The sequence below is a fragment of the Eutrigla gurnardus genome (genome assembly GCF_963514095.1).
Source record: "Eutrigla gurnardus genome assembly, chromosome: 8".
NCBI lineage: Eukaryota > Metazoa > Chordata > Actinopteri > Perciformes > Triglidae > Eutrigla > Eutrigla gurnardus.
This window is the reverse complement of record NC_139922.1, coordinates 16044788-16064144: the sequence shown is the minus strand read 5'-3', so window position 1 is coordinate 16064144 and position 19357 is coordinate 16044788. Positions and strand designations below refer to the sequence as shown.

The following is a 19357-nucleotide window of genomic DNA, read 5'->3' as shown; positions in this document are numbered from 1 at the left end:
GCTGGAATGAACACGTTTATCCGACAGCCTGCACGTGTCGCTTCTGACCAGCAGAGGGCGCATGTGCCGAGTCGCCGCTGCTGTTGCTGCCCGTGTCGAGGCGGAGCTTCGTCCTGCTGTAGTCGACTTGCAGGCGGCGGGCTGCAGGCAGAGGGCAGCAGGCTGGGTTCATCTCGTCCTGACTGGAAATCACTGGACCAACATCATCATCGTCATCGTCATCGTCCACCCTGAGAGAGACAAGCCCTCCTCAGAAACACAAACAACAACGCAGGGACAGGAGAATACCTTTGAAAAAGACAAGACATCGAACATCAAGATGCTGGCCTGCACAGAGATGATCACCATGTGTCTTCAGTCTGCAAAGCACGACCACTTGAGGAAACAGCAGGAGCTTTGCCACAACCAAAATCAAGGCATCTCTCTTTTTCACGATGTAAGTACACTGTTTTTTTTGTGTGACGTATAAGCGGTAGCTTGTCATTTGTTTAAACACCTTTTAGTTTGGTATTACGCATGCTTGTATCCATATTCAGCCACGTCGTCTTACAAAGGCGCAATATGAGTAGTAATACGGCGTCCTTCATTCTGCTCTTTATGAATGGTTCGTGTTGAGCCTCCCATTCACATTGTGCTCGACGTGCAGCAGATCGATTATGTAAGAAAGGTGAGTGCATGGCCATCAGTGCGTGAATGACAAACGACCTCAACACCATCATCACCTGACATACAATGGATTCATTTGACCTGCAGAGATTTGCAATGTCGTTGTTGTAAATCGTGTTTTTTTCCCCTCCTCTCATAAGATAATGAGGCTCATGACATTGGATGATGCAAACATGCAGAGTGTTAATATTAAACATGATTGGTATGATTTTTTAATGAGCAGCCTTCCCTTCACACAGCCCCAAAAAGAAACAGAAATATAGAAAGATGAATGATTTAAGATGGTTGGATTCAGATGCTCATAAAGGTTCTCTAGCTTATGTATAAGAAATATCTATTTTCCAACATTGCAGTGTTTCCTGAGCCTTTACAGCTGCTTTGCCTTTGGTTCACTCATGGCTGAGCAGCATCATTTCCAAACCATAGACTTCCTGACAGCTAGCTATAAATACAATTATCCAGTTTCCTCGAGGCAGATTATTGGCCAGCGAGGAGAACATTAGACTGCAGCATTTGGTTTAAATGCAGTTAGCATCCACTCTCTCCAGTCCAACGCTGCTTCACCTTTCTTCTCTGAGCTCGTTACAGCAGCAAATTGTCATTTATTCTTTAACAGCTGTAGAGATGAAAAAAAAAACCTGGAAGGCTGCTTATCCACATTAGCTCTCATTGACCTGCACTGATTCTTTTCTCTTCTATGTTTCTGTCTTCCTTACAACTAATCTGGTGCTCACACTATACTACTGTCTCTCTGGTGTCAATAGTAGTCAGAGGGATAGAAATTACAACCGAGCTGCATACATTTAGCTAATACTGTTTTAAAGGCGCTTCATTGGCTCGCCTCCCACTTAACAACAGAGGAATAAAGGCCAGTTAAGCTCCTTTTTTAGATTTCTCCAGAGCCGATGGTTATTGCTCTCAATTTGTTTCCCTGATTTTATGGAGCAGCTCCCCTCTGAGGTGTCTTAGACATAATGCTTGTCTCAGCACTTTTACGCTTTGGGAGGTTTTGACAGTGATGCTGCAGCCTCCAGGTTATCACGCCGTCACCTGCATCCAAAAGTAATCATGGCTGCTCGTCAGACCTGGTGATGTTAAAGGGCCTTGCTGGTGTTTTTTGTCTTTTTTTTCATGGTTTAGTCCATTCACTACAAAAGCTTTATAGTTGAGACCATGACTAACAGTTGACATTATTAGATACTGACACAAGACATTAAAAGATTGTCAGAAGAGTCAGAAATATAACCCAATACATCAATAGATAAGTTTCATACTTTCCCCTTAGCTAGTATCTTTGTATTCTTTCCTGGGATTGTAGGGAATACCTAAAACTATATAACATGTGCTCAGAAGCGGTCAGCAAACATGTTAACACCGGTATAGTCCTTTCAGTTCCCTCAAGTACCGGAATGTAAAGAACATTTCTCAGGATCCTGAAACAGTTTAATTCTCTACACGTTCAGCATCATTCATCCTCCCATAGATTTCTTTGAGGCTCAGTCGATGTGCCTTGAATAGAAGAGATGTGAAAAAATGTGATGTGAGCAGAGCATGTCCAGGCCTTCACACGCCGATGTGCTCGAAAGGCGACGGCTGGATGTGAGTGCGCTCTGAAGGCCGACCGATTCAACCGGCGACTGGACTCTGTTGGTTCCACAGGGTGATACAGAACCGGCTCTGAAATAGGTGCCATCCTGATCTCACACAAAACACGCTCGGTGTTCACAGCGTGAATCAGTGAACACAAAGGTCCGTCGCTTCCTGCTTGCAGGTTTTGCACAAAACCGGGGGAAACATCTTAAAACAGCACAATCCTTCTGTATGCCCACGGAGAGAAGAAGAAGCTAATATTGAAAAGCTCCTCAGGGGTGCACATAAATGTCTCATTTCATTTCCCGAGATGTGTCATGTCTATTTTGTTATTAAAATGTGGAAATTATAGCTCCTTTAAAATGTTCGTTGGTGTATAAAGAAAAAGAAATACACCAAAAAGCAATTCTTATACAGATGGATTGCCTCACCGGTTTGTTCCTTTAAATTGAAGATCACTTCTGCATCTGTGTCATTATTTTGTACTGTCTTTTGTCATTTGTGCCTGTACCCAAACCCCCCCAAACCCCCTCAAAAAACAGACTAAAATTGAACATGATGTTCTCCTCTTATTGCAGATATTCCGCCGGGCGGACAAAAATGGTGAGTAAGCAATTTTTGCAGCTAATTAGATCATATGACTAATTAAAACTCAAGTACAACTTTGATGGCTCTGCTCAGACAGGAGGCCTGTTTTAGATCTGAGGGGATTTATGCGACTCTGGTTCTGTTTTACTGGAAGATCCAAGCAGAATAAAGGTTATAAATAACCAAGGTCACGTGCAGCTGCTTCTGTTTGCTTTTGAAATGTGATTGGATTTGACAAGATGAACTCTTTCCCAATGCGTATCTCAGTGATATTCAGTGATGTCTCCTCCGTGAGGCTGCAACATACGTTACCTGCAGTGTAAGTAATCGGTAGAGAAAATACATTTTTAACTCCACATGGTACAAATTCACTGGAGCCTTGCACACAGTGTTATTTCAATACATCCCCTCTGCAGACATGTCACTGTTACACCGATTAATGTGTCACCGTGTTACATTCAAATCAACCCGTCACTTCAAAGGAAACCCTTCCCCCCCGGGAAACATCTCCTGGGAAAACACAAAGCATCAGCATCATTCAGCTCTGTGTAAAAAAACAGGGCCGACCAACAGGAAAATGTTTTGTATTCATGCGCTGCATCGCCATTCAATGGAATGTAAAACGCAAAAGGGAGAGAGATGAATGCGTGTGGAATGTCGACGGTGAATGTGTTACACCAGGGCGGGATTAAAGATGCAACACCGTGAGCCGGGGTCGTCTGGGGTGCCTCAGAGCTCGCACTGGAGATATTCACCAAAAAAATATAGCAGTTTGTGAATAATCAAAGAGCTCCCTTTTTGCTTTTTCTTTGCGGCTGTTGAAGAATCTGTAGAATATAGAAGGAAAGCGTGGGTGGAGTTTGACCTCTTCACGTTGTGTCTCACCATGCGAAGAACACTGCGGCTGAAAACATGGCTACTTTCATTTAAATAGACGTTAACTCCATTTCTGTAACTTAAGGATCTATAACAAGTGCTGTTTTTGAGTCTGCTGCTCGTGTTCCTTCTCTTCGCCCGCTGCCCTCCGGCACTCACACAAAGCTTTTGTTCTTGGCTCTTTGTGGAAAGAAGGCAGATAAAGCGAGTGATGAGAACTCTGACACATACTTGTGGGAGCTATCTCCAATTTGCAGCCGAGCACCGCTTGGTTCCTCGTCTTCACCAAACTCACTGAGTCGTGCGCCTGAGAGGGGAAAAGGCGCCTCCTACCAATCAGCACCGAGTGGGCCGCCGTGAGACGCCTCGAGCACTGCGCATTTACCACATAATGAGGGCTGGCTACCAACCAGCAACACTCTCATGCCTCCCAGCTATTCCAATGAGCAATTACATTTTCTTTTTTCTTTTTAAAGCAATGGAACAATTGTATGAATACCAGAACATGAAGTAGACACTCACCATTCTTCAACAATAGCAGAATCCAATTTTGGAAGTCTGATTTGTTAGCAGAGAAAAACAATAGTCTAGTCTTTTAAAATAAGTGTGATAAGTCACAGATTTTCCTTCAGGTGACTTTTGTTACTGAAGAGTCATCATCTGAGCTGAATGGTCCCTTTGCTTTATTTCATTTCATGATATCGATACACAGTTTCCATTAAGATATACGGTTTATTTTTCTCTCACTCGGATGATAAGAAGAACCAGTTTGAGATTTCTGATTCACATCCTTGCAGTGTTTTAATTAATGCTGTATCAAATGTAGCACAGTAGCTGAGAGGATTGCAGACTTCTGCAGAATCCTCGAAGGATGCAGCGTTGCACAGAAGTGAGTCAGCTCTGGGTGTAAGACAGCAACACCGTCAGTAGTTTGCGAGAAGCAGATGTCTATTTTATCAACAGAAATTACTCCATTAAACAGGTTTGACACCTGGAAATTTGTACAAACAGATTTTTTAATTTGTTTTATACTTAGTATGCTGCACAGTTATAAAGAATCACTTAAAATTGACTCTAATTGTCTCCTCTTGAGTCTGTTCTCTCATATTTTCTTGAAACTGCACTGTTTGGCTTTATGAATTATTGCGGTGCTGTTACGATTTTATGAGTTTTAGCAACGATTCCCTCAGGGAAAAGAGTTCCTGCAAAAATACGGGCTTGAGGTCGCAGTCAGAGTTACGGTTTTATTTAGTGTGAAATGAGACAATCAAACACTGCCTTACTTCTGTCCTGGGGTACTGAACCATTTGTCTTCCCAAAATGTTACATGTCCCTGTAGAGCTGTTGTATTGGCAATTGTTAGTCACAAAACCTCTGGATCAGTCACTACATAATCTACACGTTCTTTAATTGAATCTCACTGTCTTGGGAGCGGGAGAGTGACCCGCTCTTTTCCTCACAACTTCATAAGATTTTGTCAAATCACATCGATATAGAACACATTGTAACATAATAGTTAAAAAATACCAAACCACTTTGCAAAGACGAAGACTGCACAAAGCATAAGTGACATAATTCCCCCTGTTTAATCACTCTGAGTATAAATTCAATATTTTTTTATATGTGTGTTAATACAAATGTCCACAAGAGAGGTAAAGTGCACCTATAGAACCAATGATTAGTCCTACAACTGATATTTCAAATTGATATAAAACAGAAAAAGGCAACAGATCCTCACATTTGCAAACCAAATGTTTGCTTAAAAATGATAAAAAGATATGTTTTTAAAAAATGGTTGCGGATGAATTCATCCAACAAATGCTCCAGCATAAACATTGCCTCCTATAAATCCTCCTATGACCATTTCCTGAAGTGGCTGCCAGCTAATTATCATTTATGATTAAGGTTTAGGCAATTATAACCAATAAAGCATCTCATTGAAGAGATCAAAATGTTTCTTTCCCATGGCCGGAAAAGAGAAACATAATTCATTTTGAAGTGTTCCATAAATCTTCCAGACGAAGCCCATGCTGCACAGATTCCTGTCCTTAAACTTGTGAGATCAAACCTAGAGCTAGAAGCTGCTCTGAGAAACAGCGAACACTTGCATAACGTGTCATCTGAGCAGCACGTGTACTTGCATTCGGGCGTCTAATTGGGTGTGAATCTACACTCAAGCAGTTCTGATGGAGAAGGCTGGAGAATGAGTCAGAGGTGCAAAAGATTGTGTTTACTCCCACATCATGTGGAAAGAAGAGGTTTGAGAAGGGAATTATAATTCTAATAGCTTCACCTTCCACCTGAGTTTTGACGTTGCCAGACCAGAACGAATGCTCAGCAAACCCACAGATTTACGCCTATTAACAACAACAACAACAACAAAATCAAAAACACTTTCCACTTTCATGTTCTTTATGTAGTAAACACAGAATACAACCTGGCAAAAATCTGAAGCAAATCTCTTTTGGAAATTTGTCATTTTGCTCAGAAGCGTTTGCTGCATTGTGTCCAAAGCAATACTGTGTGATCTGGCAACAAGACAAAATAGTTTTCACAGAACATAACAGATGATGTGATTTAGGGATGGCTCCGGTCTATCAGTCCGAGATCTGTTGCCTGGCGGGGATCTCGGAGCCGGTCTCGAAAGGTTTCAGCGCTTACAGCTGGCGAGATGGAGGCGAGATCTCATTACAGTCTGAAGAAGTTAGTCCACTAGCGAGCTCTGCTCTGACTACTCAAACTAGTCCCCAATCAGCATATTTCCTCAGGACCCTGCTGCACACGGCCCAAGATGCTGCCTTAACACACGCTGGTAAAACATAGGTTCATGTGCAAACTGTGTCTAAGTTATTGTTACAGAATGTTGAAAGGAACAATAAATTGCAGTGATTTTATGCAGGTTTCAGCAGTGAGGAAATAAGGTGAAATATACGACACTCATTACTCATAAGAGCCTATTGAAATTCTTGCTGTAAGTAAAGTAAGTAAAATGTATTTATAGTGCTTTTCACGGACATACTGTAAGTCACAAAGTGCTTAACAAGGCCTAATAAATAAAAGAAGAAATCCAGGTAATAGAACAGTATAATGTGAGAGAAAGACAGGCAAGTCCCCGGATGAATACTGGATCGAGTTACTAAAAAATAATCATTTGCAGCTTTAATGACATTGCATCGTAGTTGAATTGATTTTTTATGGGAAAGTCTGACATGTTGTTTGTCCATAACAGAGCTAAGTAAAGCCTTGTAACATTGTGTTGAATAATGGAGAAACTCATCATTCAGGGCGTAAAGCCTTTCAAGCTCCAGTGTGTAATTCTCATGGTCTTTCAGACGACGGGAAGCTGTCCATGGAGGAGTTCCAGTCATACTTCACTGACGGTATCCTCACTGGTGACCAGATGCAGGAGCTGTACGGCTCCATCGACAGGCAGCAGTCAGAGTAAGCTGATCTAACTTTTGGACGTCCTCCAACTCCTCTGCCATCTGCAGCCCTCCTGCTCTCCTGTTGCCTGGCAGTGAGATGTCAACACTTCAGTGTCACTTCAGCTGAGATGATGTCAATATTCCATAGAGAGCCTTCATTCGGGCATGAAAGCCTCAGAGTTTGCAGCACTCTGTTTGCACAATGACGAGCGTAAATAAGCTTGTGAAAATAAATATTTAATTTTGCCACCAGCTCTTGAAAAATATTTATTGAAGAAAAAAAAGAAATAGCCAAGAGGACATTCTTTTCAGTGTTTGTGGGCAACATTTTTATTCATGAAAATAAATAATTTCTTCGCAGGAATATTTTAATACTTATTCTTATTCATCAGTGTAGCACAATATTTTTTTCTTGAACTCTGGGCTGTGATCGTGCACAACAAAAAAAAACATGCAAGAATTAAACCCCCCTTCCAATACCGTGGATACCAGAACACCTATTTGTGAACAATAAATAAGAAATAAAATAGAATATAGACCAGGATCATTAGCCGCAATGTAACCTATTTACGCATTTTTGGATTTTATTGTTAAATCACACTATAGACGGTTCACGTTACAGCACTTTAATTATGAAAAAATGTATTTTAGTTATTTGATATGGTCTATTGGTGAGGTAGAGGCAGGGATGAATGGACCAGAATTACTCAGAAATGATTGAAACTATAATACTGACTGAAACAACACCAATATCCAAAAACATTATATTTTAGGCTACTTTATGTGTAATTGGCAATGACACAATGACAGTGCTAACAGGCTATAATTAAGCAGGTGTAATGTTCATCCTGGTTCATCATGTTAGAATGATAACATTTAAGGTACAGCTGAGGCTGATGGGAATGTAATTCGTTTGCAGGTCACAAACCACAGTATTTAACCTGATGAGGCTTCTTGATTGAAAAAAAAAAAAAAAAAACAGAAGTCACCAAAGTCTAACAAAAATGAATATGTGATATTTCAGGCTTCCACTAACATTTCTGTTTTTGTCATCGCCTCGCAGCAACCTGGACATAGACAAACTCTCAGGTAATCAAGTGTCATTCTTACTTCATTTTAACAGATTTGCTAAAAAAAAAAGAACTTTATGTATCTTATATGTATCTTATATGATGACCTTCATTGTGTATCGCTGTTGCTATTGGCTAAAGCTATCTGATGTGCTAAATAGACACAATGTGATGCTCATCAAATCTTCTTCTCCTCCAGAGTATTTCTCTCCACATCTGGGGGAATACGTCAACGTCCTGTCTGCTCTGGAAAAGCTCAACGTGGCCATTTTGAAGGCCATGGATAAAACTAAAGAGGTGGGTGACGGTGGCTTTCACCTCAGACATCATTCTAATGTTGCACGACAACATCAGTGGACTGTTCTCCATTTCAGCAGCCTTCAGAACATTAGTAAGCATCCGTCCAAGACTTCACACTTTGGCGTTTTGTTTTTTTGTTTGTGTCTCAGCTGTCAGTGTGAAACCCTCTCAAAGGTCCTTGAGATCTCTCTGCTGTGGTAGTGGTTTTTAAGAAAAGAGAAGCAGCCAGCACGACTCTGCTCTGCCTCTCTTCACTAACAACACATTTTCAAACATGAGTCGACAGAAACACGAGCTGTGCTTTTAAGAGTTAAGAGAGACTTGTTCGTGAGAGAAACATTGGCAGACATTTGTATTTGTAAATCTGCCAGTAAAGAGGAGGTCAAATAATTGACTTATTTTTTCTTTTGGAAACTTTTTTACTTCAGCTTTGAGGACTATTTCACAATATGTTGCATTTATTGTAGATATATTCATTTGCAATAGATAACATGCTGTTCCCTCTACAAAAAGCTGTTGGATTTTGGATTACTTCAGAAAATAATCTCCGTGGCAAACACAAGTTTATCAACCTTACATGTTTTCTTCACCAAGATAATCTTCAGAAATAAACGCCTCTTATGAATTTTGAAGCGTGACTCCAATCGCCGGAAGGAAAAAGCTAACAATAGGCTATAAATGAACGGCACCACGGTAACATGGGCGTGACTAACACAACGAGGCTGTGAAGATATACTAGCCATTTGTTAGCAACCACCTTCTCCAACTCGGTTGACTGCGAGACGATTGAACCGGAAGTGCAAAACGCTAATTAATGTCTGTGTTTGATGACTCATTCCTGCATCACTCTATTACATTGAGGGTTTTTTTCCAGTACACCATAGATTCTATGTAGAGGGATTAAAGTGCTCGCCGCCGACATGACGGTGCTCACGTTGTCACAGTCGGGATCAGCATCAGAGAACTTCCACTAAGACATAATCAATAGCTCAGCTTACTTTTGCATCGATCTCAGCTAACCCTGCACCTTAAGCCCACTGGTGAATATGTATTTCTGTAAGGGAAGTGAATTTAGGTGCAGGCTGGTGCTCGGATGTGGATGCAGACTTGTATTCTGTATATTCTCACTACAGTTCAGGAAGATGAACTGGTGAAGAGAGAGGACACAGGGCGATAGTAGAGTGTACATGACAGTAACTAAGGCTGACAATCCCCCCAGCTGTCCAACTGATCTGACGTCAGATGTCCTCCAAAGACTGCACCACAAACATGCAGCCATTTTTTTTAATCTCCTCTTTTAGTTTCTGTTCCTCTTTTTAGTGAGAGGTTATTATTCACTCTTTAACTGTTGCATCTACTCTCCCATGTTCTTTTTCTCTTATACGTTCCCTTTCTTTATGCCATCCATGCTTTTCTACAGCTCATGCATTTTTCATGTTGGTTAGTCATTCAAAAAGCTTCCTCCGCCCTGAAGAGTAACTTCCTTTTTTAGCCATCCTGAGATCCTTACTGCTAAGCCAAAGATAAAAGCCGATCCTATAGCAGTGCCCAAGGGCCACCAAGTCTCACATGTAGCTTCAGGCAAAAATACGGGGAACACGTTTTGCTTTCATAGTTCCTGGAAAAGCGAGGAGTAAAATGATGAAGTCGACAGACTGAAATGTGTCGTCTGTGTTGGAGAAGCAAACATCCGCTGTGATGTCGCGGCTCTTCTGTCATGATTGACAGGGAGCAGGATTTAGAAACAAGGACTGAGGTTCATTACTCACGTAGAAACATAGAAAACAAGCTTTGTTGCTCATTTTTCCTGAGCTTTATGTTTATGCGGTGCTGGTGATGGTGATGGGTTTCATTATCCACACATGTCTGAGCTGGCAAAAATAAATTGCAGCTTTTAGAAAGTCCTCAGTCCCCCAGACGCTGTGGGGAGGCCGTCACACTGACACTACTGAGTCACATTTATGAGTCGGCGTGATGATATTCATGGAGGTTGGATCAGCCATGTGATTAAAATGCTTTTACATGGATTTTCAATGTGACTGCAGCTAATTTTAGCCTAAATTGGGCTAAAATGCTCGCGGTAGCTTTCACTTGTTGTCATAGCAATGGCAAACATCCGGTGTTAGCGGAATCCAATCAACTTGTTTGTATCAGCTATGTATGTAATATATGCCAAAAGAAAACAGAGGCGAAAGACGGGGGATAAAGCTTCTTTATTATTTAAAAAAGTCACAAATCTGCTACTTTCAAACTAGCAAATTTGCTACTTTATTATAGCGGTCATAGAGGAAGTAAACACGTTGCTTGACCGGATATTTGCTGGTGCTATGACAACAAGTGAAAGCTACTGCTAGCATTTTAGCCTCAATGAACACCCATGAGATAACAATTTGGCCTCATATAAATAACAATAACCATCAACAGCCATCACCCTTAGGACCGAGGCATTGTCACATGTTGTGATGTATTAATTAGAAAAATAAATGCAACATTCATGGAAAGTTAGCTAGCATAGATGCTGGTTGTTAAATTAAAGTAAAATCAAAAAAACTCAAGAATATAGAGATTGAGAATTTGAGTTTCACAAATATTTTGTTAAACACCGCAGTTAACCCTGCAATATCGTTGCAATATCGATATTGAAGTATTTGGTCAATAAAGATTAACAGTCCTGTCATCAAGTCCATCATGTCGACTACAAAAACACACATTAGATAAGATAAGAAAAGTGTGACGTTGTGTCTGATTCTTGTTGTCCATTTTTACCCTCACACATTGATTCAGGAGTATCAAGGGTCATCGGTGCTGGGTCAGTTTGTCACACGCTTCTTGCTGAAGGAGACCTCCACTCAGCTGCAGTCCCTTCAGTCATCAATGGACTGTGCAATGGAGGCGGTTCATGACCAGGGCTGTACCGGGAGGAGGATACTGAAGAAGCCCGAGGACCTGCCTATCCAGAGGGTGGTCAAACGCCCCGGTCGACGCATCCAGAAGAACATGTGTCTCTCCCCCACTGACCCCTACTCTGGCATGCTCACCACAGGTACATTACAGGAACATTATTGGCATTTAGATACTGGAAGTTAATCTGATAAGGGCATGTTGGATAGAAATTTGACATATTGTCACATTGCAGCGAATTAGCCCGGGAGGTAGTAGGTCATCTGAAAGAAAAAATGCATTACTCTGAAATACTGTCATTGTTCAGGCTTCCTGTGTTGTGCTGATGTTATGTTTCTGGGGTCAGGGGTCAGCGTGGAGCCAGACAACCACTGGGGATCCCAGATCAACCAACTGGAGGATCTCATAGACAAACTGGAGTGTGAGGTGTGTACAAAATCTGGGAGGAAAGCGAATGAGTGTATTTCCCAAAATGCTGCTCTTTTCCTTTAATTATGAATTCTACTCATAGGAATCTCTGAATGTCGTACAAGGGTTTGAAAAGGCTTTTAAATGAGAAATTAATTAAAACACCCCACGTGTTTTCAATTATTTTCGTGTCTACAATTTGCTGCCAAAAGGTTTGTCTCGTGAGGGAGAATGGCTCTTTGTGAGTATGGGGTTTAACTACAGAGGCTCCGCTGCTACAGACGGAAATGTCAAGCAGACCGCGTGAGCCCTGCTGTGTGTTTGCAGACGTGCAGCGTATTTGCCCTGCGGTACGTGTTGTCAGAGAGGTTGATTTGTAAAAGGTGGCTGTGGTCGTTGCAACGATAAAAGCTGCACTGAGCTGCACAGACTGAATGCCATGCATAAATAAGTATCATCCCGTGAACGCATGCTGTGCTTCTCTAAGAATGATCACTGCTTCACAGAGACATCGGTGCGACCCTGTTATTGATGCTCCGGGGAAAACAGATGTTGACAGATGTCCGTGAAATGCACAAAAAGTCACTGACATTTTGCCCGTGGGTCTGAAGGAGAGGCACAAATTGCTTCATGGCATTTATTTCATTTTTAATTTGGGATTTCCATCTGAAATCAAGGTTGGATATCAGCGCTGGGAAGATGAGTTTTTTCCCTATCTTGGCCATGCAGATGTAATGTAGCAACAGTTGTCGTGGCTGCAGCGAGGCTATTAGTGTTAAAGGAGACATATTATGCTAATTTCTGCTTGTTGACATGGGTCTTTGATGTCTAAATGGAATGATAGTAACATGCTTTGGTCGAAAAAACCCAAGGATTGAGCACAGCAGGGTTCTCAACATACCAGTTTCACAGCCCTGCTTTCAGCGGCCGGATTCAGTGACTTTCCCTCTAAATGCTAATGAGCTACTGCGTGCGCCGCCCAAACGGTCTTGGCACCGCCCACCTCTTCCTGCCGGGCGTAAGACGTGAGGACGCCATTTTGTAACCATAACAACGGTTGATTCGGGGGAGAAATGGCTGCCGGACTCGCCACCGAGAATCCTGCCCGTATACAGGCAATCGAACCGGGCCGGAATGTCGGGACCCGTGCCCTCAGACCCGGGCGAAAAGCCCTTGCAGCTCAGTCACGCTCCGGCCGGTCCAGGTCCGCGCCAAGCCACAATTACGCACCGCGAAGCCGGACTTCTGCTCCGCCGCAGACCCGTAGACCCTCGGACGCGTTGCGGGGAATCCAGACGTTAAATAGAGACCTCAACCACGCCGAACTGTCGGGACTCTCACCGTCAGAGCTTGCTGAAAAGCCCTCGGACATCGGTCAAACACCGGCCCGCCCAGCCCCACGCGAGTCCACACAGGCGGACTCTCCGTCGAACGCGAAACGCCAAGACGCGCAGCACGCAAACCAGCCGGGAGACAGACAGCTGAACACGGCCGAACTCGGGCCACTTGTGCCCACAAGGCTGTGTGAAAAGCCCATGCACCTCACCCAAGCACCGGCCGGTCCAGCTCCGCGCCGCGCCACAATGACGCACCGCGAAGCCGGACTTCTGCTCCGTCCGTAGACCCGTAAAACACTCGGACGCGTCGCGGGGATTCCCGCAGGTAAATAGACACAAGAACCCAGCCGAACTCTCGGCCCTGATGCCCCCAGACCATGGTGAAAAGCCCGCGGTCCTCACTAACACACAGGCCCGCCCAGGTCCACAAGAGTCCACACAGGCGGACTCTCCGTCGAACGCGAAACGCCAAGACGCGCCGCACGCAAACCAGCCGGGAAACAGACAGCTGAACACGGCCGAACTCGGGCCACTTGTGCCCCCAAGGCTGTGTGAAAAGCCCGTGCAGCTCACTTAAGCACCGGCCGGTCCAGCTCCGCGCCACGACACAATTACGCACAGCGAAGCCGGACTTCGGCTCCGTCCATAGACCCGTAAACCCTCGGACGCGTTGCGGGGATTCCCGCAGGTTAATAGACGCAAAAACCCAGCCGAACTCTCGGCCCTGATGCCCCCAGACCATGGTGAAAAGCCCGTGGTCCTCACTAAAACACCGGCCCGCCCAGGGCCACAAGAGTCCGCACCGGAGAACCGGGAACTCTGCCGGTAACCCCCCCGATTATAGGCTCAAAACCCCGGCCGAACTCTCGGGCCTGACGGACTCATGGCGAGCTCCAGACGACCCCGGCACCAGGCGGCCCCGTGGACCCATATGAGGACCCGTGCATCCGATGACAGAGCAGCAGTGCTTGGCTTTCGGCTTGTACATGGTGGCGGTTAGGCTGTCGAGTACAAGTGAAGCGAGTAAGAAAAAATGGCGGATCCTTGTTCAGGTAGCCGGCGTAATGTGGGCGGGGATATGCCATGAAAATGCAATGACTATGCAAGAATATGCAAAAGACCGGATTGTGACGTCACAATACGGTCAAAATCCAAACGGCTCGTTTAGAGACTAAATTCCTGACTCTGCCAGTTACTAAATATTGACTTAGTTGTCAAAACTCATGTTTAAGGGGTCGGGAGACACCCCGGATACGCAAATATACAAACTAAAGCAAGGAAAAAGTCAGTTTTGCATAATATGTCCCCTTTAATATGAAGATGGCGATCTCCGCCTGGCGGAACCCAATGCTCTGCGACAGACAGACGCCGTTCTTTAGCTGGATTCGATTGAGACGGTCCTGCTGCTTATTCTTGTTCTGCTCAAGACTGATTGAAATATTTATGGCCCCCCTTTTCAGAGTCCACATCTTGAACCACTCAAAGAGGACACATTGGCAGGGACTTATAAATCGGTGAGTCCAAAATATGCTGATACACCAGTGTGTAATAATATGTCGATGATATATCTTTGTACGTAACCAAAAATATGTTAGAGTATTTGATTTATATATGATATTTATGAATAGATAGGCACCACGCATATGAATGCAAATGGGTTGAAAACCCAAAATGAGCCTGTTGACGTTTTCTCTCACCAGAACATACTTCTGATCCAAAGGCAAATGTCTGTGAAGGAGAAGGATGTGGAGCAGTTTCAACAAGCTCTTAAAGTCTACACAGATACCACCAGCAGCCAGCCAAACAACCTGCAGTATGTCCCTTTGTGTGCCTTCGCCATCTCCCTGTGATTTGGTGCAACCACTTCAAATCGCTTCAATTTCCCCACTCGTGTGAGATAACTCCTGCTGCCTTCTTTTTTCTCTCTCCGTCTCTTTTTGACTTTGAAGCGTTTCAGTCCAGAACCTGCCAGACAGATCTTGCTTCATCATGTACGAATTTTGGCAGGACCGCCTCTCCTGGATGAGGTAGGACCAGAAAGGCTTCGCAGTAATATTAGACTGTGCCCTGAACGCCAGGCTCCTCTCTTTGAAGCGCTATTGCATTGCTGCGAGGCAAATGTCTAATCCCCCGTCATCCCTCTTTCCTCTCAGCTACCTGCAGTCGTCCATCAGTAAGACCTTCCAGCGCTGCATCATCGACTCCCTGGAGGAGCCGGAGATGGTCTCCACCATGCTCCTTCCAGGTACAAACCAGACCCTTCTACGCCTCTATCTTACTGCTATTTCTCATATTTCTCACATGAATCCAGTTTGATTTGGCGGATGGTTAATTCATGAAAATGATTCTTGAACTGTGAGAATAGAGTTAAAAATAGCATGTCTTTGTCTGAAAAAATTATATACGTGTCTCACAAAATAAACAGGTTTTTTTAAGTTGGAAATCATTTTCACACATTAAGAACGTCATTAATATTAAAGCTGCTAATTCATATTTTTATATTAATAATAGATCAAATGATGATATGAAAGGAGTCGCTCGTAGTGTCGAACCCAGAGATAATTATGAGCTGCTTCTCCTCAGTTCTATGGGAGCATTTCTGCTCCTTTCGCCACACTTTAATACTTTTTTCGTTTATGTTTTGGTTCACTCTCACTGCTCTCCTCAGTGTCATTTCCAGACGCAACAGACTTCTATTTGCAGATATAAAACGGTGATGTTCTTACAGTGTGTGCAGCCTGCCCAGCACTGAATGGCAGACCAAGTTACCAACAAGCTAACTGGTGAACATACTGGAGCATTTATCTAGAGAGCCAGATATTTCACTATAAATGAGTGTTAATGTTGCTTTGTGTGTGATGAATGTGTAATTAGCAAGTCAACCATATTACCTTCAAAGGTGATAAAGTGTTAATGTTGTGTTTATAGCTTCTTTACTCATCAAATGGCAAAACAATAACAGGTTTTATATGTGAGAAATACTGTATTAGCTCATGAATTGAAATCTTTGGATGCCATAGCTTTCTTAAGGGGGAAAAAATCAATAACTGTTGTTCTTTAGCTTCTCTTTTTGTTGTCTTTGCTGATTTGTTTGGCTTACAATAAGAGCATGAAATATTGATGCATATTTATTGTTTCATTTAACAGCCTCTTGGTGGATTATGAACAACAACTGACAGGACAAAGCAGCATCAACACAATAAAAGCAAGAGGAAGAGCTGATTGTGTAATCACTTTATCTTTTTGTTCTTTGGTATCTCTTTCCTCATAAAGGCATAACTGGGATTGTTTTTGCGAAGCATCGTTCTGAGCTTATAAAAAAAAAAAGAAGATGCTCAGATAAATCGGCCAAGAGTGAAGCAAATTAAAACCTAGGAGAGAAAGAAATGTGGTTATGCAATATTTCATTTTGTGACGCGGATTTGTGCCATTCAGTTAACGGGCACATTTCTTATTTCTGATTTAATAGAAACATAAGAAATGGAAAAAAAAATATTTGCATGATTTCTTATTTCTCAGTGCTAGTTTATTGCAATAAAAAACGCATCTTAGAATAGATATAATGTCACTGTTGCAAAATTAGAAACACGTGAATGACAACTGATCTGTCCATCCATCACTATCCATCACTCTCTCTTCAGTGCAGACAACAGAAACTGTGGTAGGATTAACCTGCATCTCCCATTGTTCTCTCTGTGGTGTTGTGCTTTGTGGTCTCTTTCAAAGCTTTGCAACCAAGCGTCCTTTTGCCGGTGGGTTCGATAGCCAATAGAACAGTTAGTTAACAGGAACGATTACGGTCCACATCCAAACATTTATCATCTGCGTGTCACTCCTGCACTTTAGGAAAACATTCAACGTGGACCTAATTGTAAAGAAGGGATATTTATCGTAGAGCATCTATTGAAAAGAATTAACTGCTGTTAAAATAAGCCAAGACCTGAACTCAAATGTAGGGAGACATTCACGGACGATAACAATTAAACCAATAAGTCTGCAGTTTGCCTGAATTGTTACTCTAAAACAAAACTCAAAAGCCATTGTTTTACATTTGTAGTGCAAAAGTACGGTACACGCACATAGAAGTTTATATTTTGAGTACAGAAATTAAGCAGAACCTGTTGGGTGTAATAACGTTAGACGATATTAAGATTCTGTAGTAAATGAAAGCTGTAAGATGTAAGTAAGTGTTGTAGAACATTGATAAATGTACAGTATGATAGTATATTGAGCCGTGGTTGCTCTCATTATGTCAGGAATGAATGTGTTTGCTCTTTTTTTAATAAATATGTTATCATTTATTTTACGGAGAATAATACAGTTGTTATGTGGATGCTATGTTTGTTTTCTGGCATGAAATAAAGTTCATGACTTGTCGATGACATTAAATGATGTATTCATTGTCCCCTTGCCTGAAATGAGTGTGATGTTTATGAATTGTAATCTAATAGAAATAAATCATAGATATCGATTAGTAGATTAATCGTACGTTTGATTGTAGCCATCTCGTGTATCACTTTTCCTCCTGTATTTTTTATTTATTGTATTAGAATCAAATTTGCATGTACAACAGCTCTCAAAGAAACATTTCATAAATGTATTTTTATCCTTTGCTGATGGATTAAAACACATTTTATAAAGGAATAAGCTCAAGATATGAGCAGCTGGAACCTTTGAGAAACATCTAAAATCAATGGATCAATTTGAAGCTACCTGGTGTATTATCTGGGGCAATCGGCTCATGTTCCCTCTTCAAAGCCAGTGTGATCTTTTCGATTCCTTCTCCTCAAACGCAGCCTGAAACAGCTCTAATCTAGAAAGTTTAAGGCCCAAGTTTTCACCACATTCACAGCCTGCATGTTAATAATATACACAGCAGGTTCCATTTGACTTCACAGCATCTTTATCCCAGAGTGCACTGACTAGCAAAAATGCACCGTTTTAAGTTTTTAGTATCTATTAGTGATTATTCAGACGTTTAGAAGAGGCCATGCGGTGTGATACCTCACATAGAAGCTTAATGTAATGAGTAGAAGTTCAAAATATCAATCATATTTACATTTCTCACAGGACTAATAAAACTTAGCCTGTAAGCAAAATCTTTACTTTAGCCTTAGGGAGAAATTCAGCCTTTTCAGGTCCCGACAAATGTAAATCTAAATGGGACGGTTTCTCTGAGATACTGAAGGAAGTGAAGATGGTGCAGCAGGAGGTCTTTTACAGCTGCAGCCTCTCGTTGAGACAAATGCTTCTGCTGCTTCTCATCTCAAACCCTAATCCTTCCCTGCTGCTTTTATCTCCTCGGTGACGATGGGGCTTCTGCTGGGATGTCAGGGCCAAAACAACTGCCAGCCATGTGGGCTCAAAGATACCTTGTATATGTTCCATGCGTAGGCAGCAAGGCACGTCTCCCACAGTCAAAGATGTAAAACATTCAGAATCACTTGTGTCTCAATTTCCCAGCACAAACTACACACAGAGAATAGCATATGTAGCAGCAGACGCTAATAAATGGTGTGGAGAAACTGTGGTGTTTGGCACCCATTAGCAGACAAGACTTTTCTGTCCACATTATCACAGAACCTGAATGTTACACATTTTAGTGACAGTTCATGAAGGAGGGATTACTGACGGCCCACGCCATAAAATATATTTCTGGAAGTAGGAGGCGTTTGATCTGTCTTATCAGAGGGGCTGCGATGCCTTTGCTTTCACTGTCATCTGCGGCATGTTGACACAAAAATAAGTGGAGGAGTACATTCGCTCATAAGCAGAATAACTGGAGCTTCTTGAGATTTTGTTACATGTAGATCTGGATAAAACAGAAGTGATAACATTCAGCATTGGGTCACGTTTATATTTCTGCTCCTGCCCAGGAACAATTTGAATATGCCTATTAATTAGCAATGCAGAGACATTAAGCACATTTTATTTTACTCGCTGTTATGAGTCTTATTATTACACCAATAACAGGCATTGTAACCTTAGAGATGACAAAAATGAAGACTGAACTTCCCTGCTTAACAAGCTTCAGTAATTATATTCTGAGTCACTGTTTAGTACAAAGCACTGGCCCAAGCACAGAGCACACCATCTTTGATTCCAGAGATTGTGGACCTATAAGCGGCACAAAGATCACAGAAATAGAGACGGAGAGAAGAAAATTACTTGGAAAAAATGGTCCTAAAATACAGGA

At 42.4% G+C, this 19357-nt stretch overlaps 1 protein-coding gene across 1 annotated transcript; it reads left to right on the top strand.

Annotated features, from left to right (window-relative positions):
- The first annotated feature begins 278 nt into the window (after positions 1-278).
- LOC311017322 (N-terminal EF-hand calcium-binding protein 1-like) lies at positions 279-16366 on the top strand. The gene is made up of 12 exons (XM_084015573.1): positions 279-436; positions 2835-2859; positions 7053-7161; positions 8209-8234; positions 8415-8512; positions 11300-11558; positions 11763-11842; positions 14622-14675; positions 14862-14974; positions 15111-15188; positions 15315-15406; positions 16309-16366. The coding sequence occupies exons 1-12, from the start codon at positions 320-322 to the stop codon at positions 16335-16337; spliced, it is 1080 nt and encodes a 359-aa protein (XP_083871699.1). The 5' UTR covers positions 279-319; the 3' UTR covers positions 16338-16366.
- Positions 16367-19357: the final 2991 nt, after the last annotated feature.

Bases quoted from the DNA above. Each gene is read 5' to 3' on its own strand.
- LOC311017322 (XM_084015573.1), top strand. From the start codon at position 320: ATGCTGGCCTGCACAGAGATGATCACCATGTGTCTTCAGTCTGCAAAG. The intron at 8,513-11,299 runs GTGGGTGACGGT...ACATTGATTCAG, and splicing joins CCATGGATAAAACTAAAGAG to GAGTATCAAGGGTCATCGGT. The intron at 15,407-16,308 runs GTACAAACCAGA...TTCATTTAACAG, and splicing joins CTCCACCATGCTCCTTCCAG to CCTCTTGGTGGATTATGAAC.